The 11,070-nt window shown below is 48.7% G+C and overlaps 1 protein-coding gene across 4 annotated transcripts in view; it reads left to right on the forward strand.

Annotated features, from left to right (window-relative positions):
- AP2M1 (adaptor-related protein complex 2, mu 1 subunit) overlaps nucleotides 1–10,394 on the forward strand; it is a 17,991-nt gene extending 7,597 nt beyond the window's left edge. For 2 of the 4 annotated variants that reach the window (XM_010283018.1, XM_010283019.1), the window contains 7 exons: nucleotides 4,380–4,515; nucleotides 4,612–4,753; nucleotides 7,056–7,175; nucleotides 7,686–7,821; nucleotides 8,581–8,678; nucleotides 8,825–8,936; nucleotides 9,284–10,394. In XM_010283018.1, the coding sequence (XP_010281320.1) occupies nucleotides 4,380–4,515; nucleotides 4,612–4,753; nucleotides 7,056–7,175; nucleotides 7,686–7,821; nucleotides 8,581–8,678; nucleotides 8,825–8,936; nucleotides 9,284–9,418 (879 nt within the window). In that variant the 3' untranslated portion in view covers nucleotides 9,419–10,394. Of the gene's footprint in view, nucleotides 1–3,290; nucleotides 3,297–4,379; nucleotides 4,516–4,611; nucleotides 4,754–5,440; nucleotides 5,453–7,055; nucleotides 7,176–7,685; nucleotides 7,822–8,580; nucleotides 8,679–8,824; nucleotides 8,937–9,283 lie in introns of all 4 variants that reach the window. The other 2 variants (XM_010283016.1, XM_010283017.1) reach the window with 2 other exon arrangements.
- The last annotated feature ends 676 nt before the right edge of the window (nucleotides 10,395–11,070 follow it).

Consider the following 11,070-nt stretch of genomic DNA (forward strand, 5'->3'; position numbering starts at 1 on the left):
GTGTGAATCTCACTGAGCAGGTCTGTTTTCCACCAACTTTCAGTGGTTGGAGCTGTCAGACTTTCATACCTGCCTTGTAATGAAGTATTCTTCAGCCTTGTGGATCTTGCTGTCAGCAAGGAAGCTGATGTTACTCTGCTGCCTGTAACACCTTTGCAGATCACCATCCATACAGTCTAAGCTTTCTCATGTTAGAGATTAGAATCTCTACTGTGCATTTGGCACAATATTAACCTTTACAATAAAGTTTATGTGGAGGTAGAAGATAAAGGGCACCTGGGGAAAAAGACACTTAAATCGGACTGTTCTTGGGAATGTGTGTGTTAAACTAGCTCTAATCCTGCTCCAGGCTATGGTCCTCAAAACTATACTTCCCATCTTGGACAGCTCATATTCAACCTCTGAAACCAAAGGACTGTTACAGTCACTGTTTCTTGTGTCCCGAAGGGATATTGCTCACCTTGTCCATCTAAGACAGCTGTGCAACTCATAATGAGGACTTGGCCTAAAACTCAGGCCTCTCACCTGTGTAGCAGGTGAGTCAGGAGAAAAGCTGGGAGTCAGTTTGTACTGAAGCTGCCTGCATCAGAGAGCTGGGTGAAACTTCAGTCCCGAAGTGCTGAACAAGAGCCTGCCTGGCGACTGTTCTTATTAAGGATAAGTAAAGGCCAAAGTCTTTGGAGGCTCTGTTTCAACTCCGTTCATCAGCACTGACTTCGTAAGAACTCGCTTTTAAACTTCTAATCTACTAGTAGCAAGACTAGCTGCATCTCAAGAAGGAAGTGAGAGAGAAGCTGCCCCTGAGCAGTGTATTTTGTGCTAGAACAGCAAACAGTGTTTTGCAAGGGGGTGTGCATATATCAGTGGCCAGATGTGAGTGCATCCGGTCTCAATCCCCCATCGCAAGCCAAAGTGTAAATCACTCTGGCCTTTTGCAGTCTGACGTTTTGGGCAGTCAGCACTCAAGATAGCTGAGTCAGCTCCTGTTCCTAGGAAAACTGAAAACTAACCACCACCCTTGCTTCCTTCCCTAGCTCTTTTTTCCTTTTGTCTGTTTTAACAAACTCCTGTGCTGTTTGTGTGCAAACCACTGTCACAGCATCTTGTTGCATTCAACAGCAGGTTTAGTCCTTCCCCTACAAAGAGTTCTGGACTACAGCTTCAACTAAGTAAGCAGTTACTCTGCTGTGCATTGGAATTTTGTACAGCCCAGTTCAAAAAAGCAGAAATAATCCTTTCCAGGCACAGTATGGCAAGGGCAACAATTGAAACATTACTCTGGTACATCTAGCCTCCAACTCTTCCTTCACTTACTGCCAACTTCTGGCAGGTACCTTAGGCCAGAATCTGGGACTGGGTGGCCTGTCATCCATGTTCCCTTATCCCTGCTTAGGTCATGATGGTGCTTTCCTTAAGCTTGTGTCCGGCTGAATTTAAAGAGCAAAAGACACAGTTATGGCAGACTTCCCAAACTCAACTTTTTGACTTTGTTCTCAATGAAAGATTCAAGGCATACTGAGCTGCTGCGCTCTGAATGCCCACCCCATACGGCTACAGTGGTCTTTCCAGGGCTGGTGATCTTGGAATACAAGATCTGCTTTATGTTTTTTGAAAGTGGGTCCGATATTGCTGCATTCCTGGCCAAGGGAAGTGCCCCTATGCTCTGGGAATGGGGTGATGTGGCACACAGGTTTTAAAAGGTGCTGGTGTGCAGCATGTTTTCACTTCTAGTCCCTACCCATGAAGTAGCCCACTAATAGCAGGACTGCAGGCTGAGCCGATGTCTAGTATCAGAACTGATGCAGGCATTGGCTCATATAACTTCCTCCAGCAGAGGCTAAACCTGCTCCTATACCTCGAGGTGGAGCTGTGCTCCATGTACTCAGTTCTCACCCTTCAGGTCCTGTATCTGTCCAGACTTCATTAACTAGCTGAGTGCTGTCATTTTCTTCCCCTCCAAGTGCTTTCTGGGAGTATGAGTTGGTCAGCTCTTAGTTACAGCATTCACCCAAACCTTAGACATGCTTTAGTGCTAAAATGCTAGTATAACTTTTTGAAAGTGAGGAGAGGGCTGCCACCAGCTGCCAGAGCCCAGGAAACCTGCTGGTAGCTGTCTGCCTTTATTCTAGTCAGCATGCTGGCAACTGAGTACAAGTTGGATATTCTTGTCCCATTTCAGCTGACTTTTTCATCCAGCTCAGGGAAGCTCCCAGTCCTGAGAAATTTCAGAACCAGGTACCTTCAGTCCCTCCCTTAGGGAACACTCTGTGCTGCTGGGTGTTCTCAGCTTCAGCACTCTTCAGGCATCTGCTCCCAGATCCATCCAGTCACTTTCTGTAGTGACCAGTAGAGGTTCATGGCACTGATGCTGCTGCAGGAGATGGCAATGTCAGCCATCAGTGTCCCTTTGAAAGCCAGAGAACTGGGTATTATATCTGTGTGTCTCTCGTTCCTCTTAAGCCTGAACAAAGCATTGAACAAGGCAGACAAGGAGTCCTCTTTTTTCTGTGTGTGGGAGAGACAAGGGAGGTACTTTGTACTGCATTGAGCATGTACCTAGGCAGCTCCCAGTGGAGTATAAAACGCTATGCCTCTTAGATGTTACAGTAATGGCTTTGCTTGCTCAAGGAGTGACAATGTCTGTGGCAAGAGCCTGTGTGAAACCAAGCCACTGCTGGTTTAAAGCTGAGATCATGTACTGCCACCCTGTGGGCCCAATGCAAGGCTGCTGGGGCAGGACCCACTTCTGCATTCTGCAGTCATGCTGGTGGAAGAGGCAGAATTAAGATGGATATAACTTTATACAGGACCCAGAGTTAAGATGCCTGCAGTCCCGGGTGCCTGGTACTTCTCATAGACTGGGCATCTGTGCCATGGTAAACATCCAGGGCTTGCTTTAGGAATGGCAACAGGAGGAGTCTACTCTGTGTAGGAGCATTATTGGGAGTGGTATTTGGCCTGTCTGTCACTCCCTCTGCTCTACCTTATATTTAGGTGGTGCATAATGGGCCAAGTCTGAAAAGCCATTTCACTGCCAGGAGTGCTGGGTTTCCTGAGGGGAGCTAAATGTCAAAGCCCCTCATATTGTTTGTGCTAATTAGCTACCTAGTTAATGATGAGCTAGCCTGCTTTGTTCCTGTCCTGAGGTAGCCTTAAACCTAACCTGCCTCTTTCTCCCTTACTCCCTTTTCTTGCTCTTGACCTGCTTGCCTGCTAACCCTGTGTGCACCACACTTGCTGCTATACATCTACTTCTTGACTTTCTGCGTGTGACTGGACCCCACCTGTAGCATCAGGTAGGAAACCTCCCTGTGCCTCTTGACACAATCCGTAGTGCTCTTTGGAGGCTTAGAGCCTGGACATTTAGATGCATGTTAAGTTAGTGTTGGTGTATAACTCTAATGACTGTGGTCATTAAGAAGCAGTCTTTGGGGATGAACTGTCTCTGGCCCTAGGGTTTCATGTTGGATAAGGGTGTGAACTGGTCAGTCTATTGCTTCTCTGCTTAACATATGGATTAATGTGACGGTCTCAGACATGATTTGAATGTCATTGGTGGACCCCATGCGTCCCTGCAACTAGATGTAGCCTTATTGGACTAGCTAATGAAATGGAAGAACCTTTCCTGCTGTCATTATGACCAATATGTACTCAGCACTGGTGAGGGCGTACCTCGAATACTCTGTTCAGTTTTGGGCCCCTCCCTACAAGAAGGACGATGAGGTGCTGGAGTGTGCCCAGAGAAGGGCAACGAAGCTGGTGAGGGGTCTGGAGAACAAGTCTTATGAGGAGCAGCTGAGGGAACTGGGGTTGTTCAGTCTGGAGAAGAGGAGGCTGAAGGGAGACCTCATCACTCTCTACAACTACCTGAAAGGGGGTTGTGGTGAGGTGGGTGTTGGTCTCTTCTCCCAAGTAATTAGCGATGGGATGAGAGGAAATGGCCTCAAGTTGCACCAGGGGAGGTTTAGACTGGATATTAGGAAAAATTTCTTTAGTGAGAGAGTGGTCAGGCATTGAAATAGGCTGCCCAGGGAGGTGGTGGAGTCGCCATCACTGAAAGTGTTCAAAAAACGTGTAGACGTGGCACTTCAGGATATGCTTTAGTGGGCATGGTGGCATTGGGTTAACGGTTGGACTTGATCTTAAAGGTCTTTTCCAACCTTAATGATTCTGTAATTTCTAGTTAGGCATAGGATTTGCTGTATTGATGTGATGATTTATTTTTTTGACCAAATCATGGGGTGCGTGATAGCACCCATATCTAAGTGTCAAAAGCAGTTATGTGTAATAAATGGCAAGTACTTGCTCTTAGATTTAGAGCAAGCTTTCTTACTCTTTGAGTTTATCTAGAGGTCCAAGATGTCATTTCTTCCCTTCAGACTAAGGAAGAGCAATCCCAGATCACCAGCCAGGTGACTGGACAGATTGGATGGAGACGTGAAGGGATCAAATATCGTCGCAATGAACTATTTCTTGATGTGCTGGAGAGTGTGAACCTCTTGATGTCCCCCCAGGGTAAGTAGGAGGTGTTGAGCTGGCATCCTTTTCCCCTTCAGGGTTTGTGAGTGGGACTAGCATAAGTGTTCTGAACCGTGCTTTTCTCTACACCAGGTCAGGTTTTGAGTGCCCATGTCTCTGGCAGAGTGGTGATGAAGAGTTACCTGAGCGGAATGCCAGAGTGCAAGTTTGGCATGAATGACAAGATTGTAATTGAAAAACAGGGCAAAGGGACTGCGGATGAAACGGGAAAAAGGTAAGAGGCATCGGTGTAAAAGCCACTTGCCACCAGGGACTTTTATGAAAGGGTAGCACTTTTCTGATCTGACAGACAAAGCTAATCTTTATTCCCTTCAGATGTTACTGCTGACTTTTCTCTGGGTAGGTCAGTTGTCATGCAAGCTACCAGCCTGAAGGTCTCAATACAGAGGGCTTCTCTACAGCACTTCAAGTATTAAGATACAAACATAGTGTTAAGTGTGGAGTTCTTGCAGCTAGAAAGACTTTCCCAGGCTGAGTTTTCCCAGAATTTGTGTCTCTAGCAGTTGTAATCAGTGCAGAGACTCTTACTCATAGGATGCAGCTCCCAAGGAACAGTGAAGGAACCCCTCTGACCATAGCCTGCTCTACCCAGACTGTTCTCACAAACTAGAACAGCTGTCAGCAGGAGGGGCTTACCCAGTATTAGTCTGACATACAGGTGGTCAGTGGCTGTGCGGATTGGAGGCTCGTCAATTCTGGGAGCCCAGCTACCTTCCTTCCCAGTTGCACCTCAGTCAGTACCCATGTTGGAGCTGAAAACAGGTCTGATGCCTTTTGTAGCCTTCCTGCTTGGGGTGAAGACATAAAAGCAAAGGAACTGCCACTTTTCTCTCTCTAACCATTTGCAACTCAATTGTTTCTCTTGGTTGTTTATTGTTTGTTTTTTTTTGCTGACCCCCAGTGAATTGGGAAGGTAGATGATATGCTTCAGCTGTGTGTGCACTCTGCTCTCCTCCCCTGTCTCTTGCTTTGTGTGACTTGTGCATGTAACTCAGATCTCAGACACTTTCTATGATGGTTCCTGTAAACAAAGCTGAGCTGCTATTTGCCTTTTCTCGCAGAACCAAGCCAAGAGCTATCACTTCACTGTCACCTTTAAGCCATCTTTCCTGTACCTGAATCTACCTAGTAAAATGGATGAGCCTCAGGTTGCTGCCAAGTGGGGATATACACTAGTGAAAATGTTGTCTGTGGAGAGTCAGTAACACTGTTCCAAAGCTTCTGTGTTGTTACTACCTTTGCCTGTAAATGTGCTATTTTCTTGAGTTGCAGAAGCAAGATTGACAGGGACTCGTGCTGGGTTGTTCTCCCTAGCTGTGGTTCTCTGGTGGGCAAGAGCTTGGAGATGTCACTCTCCAGAAGCATTTAGTTATGAGGTGACCAGAAGGGACAGCTGTTGCCAGTTGCTTTTTGGCATCTAGCATGTGGCAACACTAAACCCTGAGTAATGCTGCCCGAGACCTGGACCACTGCTAGGCAACAGGGCTTTCCCAGCAGTGTTCCAAAGAAACCAACAGATTAGGAGAAACTAACTCTCACTTACGAAGCACAAACTACACCACTGGGTTATGCAAAATAAACAACCAGTCAGCCTGGAGTCAGTCTGCTTCCTGTTTGTGCAGGTAATGGTGGTTCCTAGGACAGCTGAACCTGCCTGTAGTGCTTATCCTATCTTAGTATGCTTGCATAGTTGTCCTTTTGCTCCTAGCAGTTGAGGCAGCCTAGATATCACAATGCTCTATTGCTGTACCTTCTCTATGCTGCTGCCTCTTCTGTTGCTACTGCCTTCTCATTTTCTAGTCCTCCTCAGTAGCTGAGAAGAGTTCTTGGCTGACTTTGGGACCTGTAGCCAGGAAGGTATTCTAGGAAATTAGAATCCAGCACAAGCTGAGTGCTGGCAGATTAGGCTGGTACACCTAGATGGTCAGATGGTAGCTGTGTGGATTTTTAGAAGTGAGAGAAAAACTTTTATGGCATAATATTGTGGTCTTTGGCAAGTTGATTCAGAATCAAACCACCTGCTAGCAGTGTGGAAATGAACAGCTGTGGAAAGATTTCTGAACAGGAAGACCCTGAACCTGGCATCTCCTGGCTGTGTGGCAGTGGGATAGCTTTGTGGACAGGAAAGTGTTTTCTCTCCTTTGAACTGTGCTGCAAGAAGACTTGGACTAGCAGAGTTGCCCTTACAATACTGAGGTGCTGCTGGCTGGCAGACCTGAGCATTGTGTTGCTGGCTGTGACAGAAGGGTGCTACTCTAATCTCTCTCCTCTCTTTGGGGAGAGGAGGGAGAGAATTCTTTCAAACAAGCTTCCTGAAGTATGATCTTTGTGGTAGTGAAACAAGGAAAGTCTGAGCCAAGAGGCTGCTGTCCCCTAAATCTCCCCCTGCCTCCCCATTTCCTGGACACCTGTGATCGCAAAACGCTCTGTAGAGTAGTTTCTGCCTGGGCAGACTATGACTGCACGAAGATACCAGGGCTGCAGCACGCACTTGTTTAACTGTCTTGTTTTCTTAGTGGCAAACAGTCAATTGCCATCGACGACTGCACTTTCCACCAGTGTGTGAGGCTCAGCAAGTTTGATTCTGAGAGGAGCATCAGCTTCATTCCGCCAGATGGAGAATTTGAGCTCATGAGGTATGGTGGTGGGAGATGAACAGGCTGGTGTTGGCATCTGCTTGCTGCTACAGTAGTGTTGCTGCTCTCAGGCAGACTTGCAGCCCTTGAGTATCTAACAAATATGCACTTGCCTTCTTTTCAGAGTGGAATCTGTAGGGTATCCTACAAATCCTTCTCTTACACATGGTAGAAGCCCAACTGCATGGTTTTCTTTGCCACAACTATACTGTTGGATGTGGGTATCCTTACCCTTTAGCTTGCTGTATCTGGGGTTTTTTTTGTGCTTAAAACTGGTGTCCTTGAACAGGGCCATTAGCAGGACCAAGATATAAAACTTGGGACTCAAGAAACCATTGCTGCCCTAGGGTAGCACAGATCTTACCACTGCTTTCTTCTCGATGGCTCCTTTTCTGGCTGATGTTTCAAAGCTGTCCCCTGTATGCAGAGGCTCTCTTTAGGAAGGTGATACAATTTGAGACCATAAGGGAGTTAACTCCTCAGAGTTCACTGTTGCTTCCACCCCTGCAGATACCGAACCACTAAGGACATTATCCTTCCCTTCCGTGTGATCCCACTGGTGCGGGAGGTGGGTCGGACCAAGCTGGAGGTGAAGGTGGTGATCAAATCCAATTTCAAACCTTCCTTGCTGGCCCAGAAGATAGAGGTAAGAGAATAAAAAGCTATGGTCTCTTGTGCCTGGCGGTTGTGCCTCTATTTTGTCCCCTGCTATGGAGTCCTCACAGATGAGTTTTCAAGCTTGTACAGGACTAAGTGCACTGAATGCCCCACGGATGCATGGTGCTGCTGTGCTGTGGAAGGGAACTGCTGTAGAGTAGGGAGGTGGAAGTTGTTTTCAGCTGCACAGCCACCTTGGCAGAGGCTTCACTTCCTGCAGCAACTGTTCACGTAATGTCTTGGCCACTGTGAAAGGTTCATGTTCTTCTGTCTGCATGATCTGATGGTATGTCAGACAGCAGGCTATGAGCTGTGTAAGACAGACTAAGGGTCGCTTTGCAGCTTAGTCCCCTTCTGGGAAAGTCTTACTGCTGCAAAGCTAGGCTGTCCAGAGCCTGGTGCTACCAGACCCTCCCTGGCCAGCCTGGCATCCTGCCTGAGGTCATCTGCCCAACACTAGCCAGGTTTCCTGCACCCTGAACTGGAGAGCTCTGCTCTGTTTCTTGATTGGCTGTTGTGGATTCTGAAAATGTGTTTGAACCTTTCCTTCAAAGCAAGAAACTGGAGAACTAGCCTAGGATGCCTTATGGTGGCTGATGTTCTCTGGGCCCCGAGATGGGAGAAGGAAGGCCAAAGGGTCCAGGGTACCAGCTGTGCTCTCCTGGGAGGAGGTGGTCTTCCCCTGAGACTGCACGGAGTGCCCAGGCTGCAGTCTCCTTGCCCGTGCTCACTAGACTCTGCTTTCCAGGTCCGGATCCCAACACCCCTCAATACTAGTGGAGTGCAAGTCATCTGTATGAAAGGGAAGGCAAAGTACAAGGCCAGTGAGAATGCCATTGTCTGGAAGTAAGTGAGCATGTTGGGTCTGGGGTGCCACAATGGCAGGGGTTGGGGGGACAGAATCTGTTCAGTGCTCCTGTCTGCCCTGAGCACATGTGGTGAAAGGGAGAATAAACTCAGGCACCTCCTCACTTCTGGGCTTTCTCTGATAGGATAAAACGTATGGCTGGAATGAAGGAATCCCAGATCAGTGCAGAGATTGAGCTGCTGCCCACCAATGACAAGAAGAAGTGGGCTCGGCCCCCGATCTCCATGAACTTTGAGGTGAGTCCTTGTCTGCCTTCCAGGCTGCAGCTAACCTTGGAGATGCTTTGTCAGTCCAGTCCCTTCTGCCCTCGGGGAACTGCACAGGTTTGAATGTTCCCTGTCCCAAGCTGCCATGTGACTCTTCTTCCCCACATGAGGCCAGCCAGATGGCAAAGCTAATGGAAGAAAATTGTCCTTAAAGCCACTAGAGCCTGTCACCATGCATGCAGGGAGTCAGGAAGGGAACAGTGGCTCTTGGTGTCCATTTCTAGATGCGTAGCCAAGGGGCCCTCTGGCTTTTGTGTGTGGAGAGCGTCTTACTCCTCTGTTCCAATGCTCTCCGTTGCCTTTCGCTCTCTTAATAGGTCCCATTTGCACCCTCTGGGCTGAAGGTGCGCTACCTGAAAGTCTTTGAGCCAAAGCTGAACTACAGTGACCATGATGTGATAAAATGGGTGAGGTACATCGGCAGGAGCGGGATCTATGAGACCAGATGCTAGCCCCAGCAAGCTGGCAGGCTCCCTCTTCTCCAAGCCATCCTCTGCCTCTCCTCAGTCTTCAGCTACATTCGGAGAAAACATCTGCCTGACCCCTCTACGCAGATTGAAAGACCCTGTGGCTCACCTTGGGAGCGGACTCGCCTGCCTGTGCTCAGTTACCACCCACGCTGCAGATGAAGTTCAGAATCCCGTTGTGTGCAGGGGTGCAGTCAGCCTCCTGCTCCCTGTCCCAGGGTGGGGAAGGGCTAGTCTAACTCCCATCCTCTCGTGATCTTTCTAGGGAACGTCCACCATTAAACTCCTCTTCTGTTGGTGTCTCACTACTTGCATCATATCCTAGTATTTTTGAAGTTCTTGTGCATATGTACTCGTAGAATAGACCTAAACATAGGCTGGACAAATCTGAATTGAAGTTGCCCTGGTTTCTGTACTAGCTATTGCTGTTGTGGTAGATGTTGCTGGCCAGTCTGAGATGCCTGGGGTGGTGAGTGAGTTGGGCCTCTACCAGAGGAGATGGTGGGCTCACTGCATCTCACCACCACCTTATTTCTTGCAAAGTCATCAGTATAGAGTTCTGCTGTTGGAAGGTTTGTGACCAAAAAGGATGAGGGTTTAGACTCTTGCTGGTGTGTCTGTGTGGGTGGCACAGCATTTCAGGTCCTTAGAGCACTTACCCCCACCCACTGCTCGCTTGAGCCAGTCTGTCCTTTCCAAACAAATTGGAAATGTGGCCCTCAGTCCCAGAGAGTGTGGGTCAGCTGAGCTCTGTCAGGATGTGAACAGAGTCTGTCCTTGGGAATCTAAAATGCAGTTGGCAGTAAGAGCCCCCTGCCCCACTCCACACTTCTACCAAACGCTTCTGGGCCATAGGAATGCTGCTGCTACCCACAGTCCTGCTTCTGGTAGTGTGGTCTCCATTTTGTACACTTTGTGATTTGTCCAGCTCTGAATCTAATAAAGTATGTAGAATGGAGAAGGCTACCTGTGCTACTGTTTGGGACTTGCGGTGCAAGAGTCTGGGCTTGTGCCAGAGTGTCTCGGGGCTTGCTTTTGTTGCTTCCCCAGCCCTGGGTTGACTGGGGGTTAGTGGGTGAAGAGCACAAGTGGTGCTTTTGCTCAGTTCCAGTGCTGCCACTGCTGCAGCTCCCTGGGGCCAGGAGGGTGCTCTGGGCTTCACTGAACCCTGCAGCTGGGCTGCCCTGACCCTTGCTGCCCTCCTGGTAAGGTGTGGCCAGCCCCCTGCAGGCCTGGCTTTTCTCTACCCAAGCCTGGCCTAAGTGAAGCCTTGTGAGCAGCTGGGGGGTTGGGAAATCATAATTAAAAATAATTCACACTTGGCTTTTGGAGGCTGGGGCAAGTAGGGTGTTGTGCCTGGCAGGGTCAGCTGCCTGGGGCCCCTCTGCCCTCACCCCAGGCCTGTGAGCAGAGGGGCATGCCTGCACAGGGATATGGGGCCCTGCCCCTGGCTGTGTATTCCCAGCGCCTTAAAAAAAACCCAAACCACGCTGTAGTGGCTGTGTGTGGTGAGGAACAAGGCTGAGAGCTGAAGCTTATTTTACTTTTGAAAAAGAGGTGAGGGACATACACCAAACCCTCATCAACCCTCCCTCCCCTGAACAGGACTGCACTGCTCGCCCCAACACCGGCTGCTC

Source organism: Phaethon lepturus, unplaced genomic scaffold, assembly GCF_000687285.1.
Source record: "Phaethon lepturus isolate BGI_N335 unplaced genomic scaffold, ASM68728v1 scaffold41912, whole genome shotgun sequence".
Taxonomy (NCBI): domain Eukaryota; kingdom Metazoa; phylum Chordata; class Aves; order Phaethontiformes; family Phaethontidae; genus Phaethon; species Phaethon lepturus.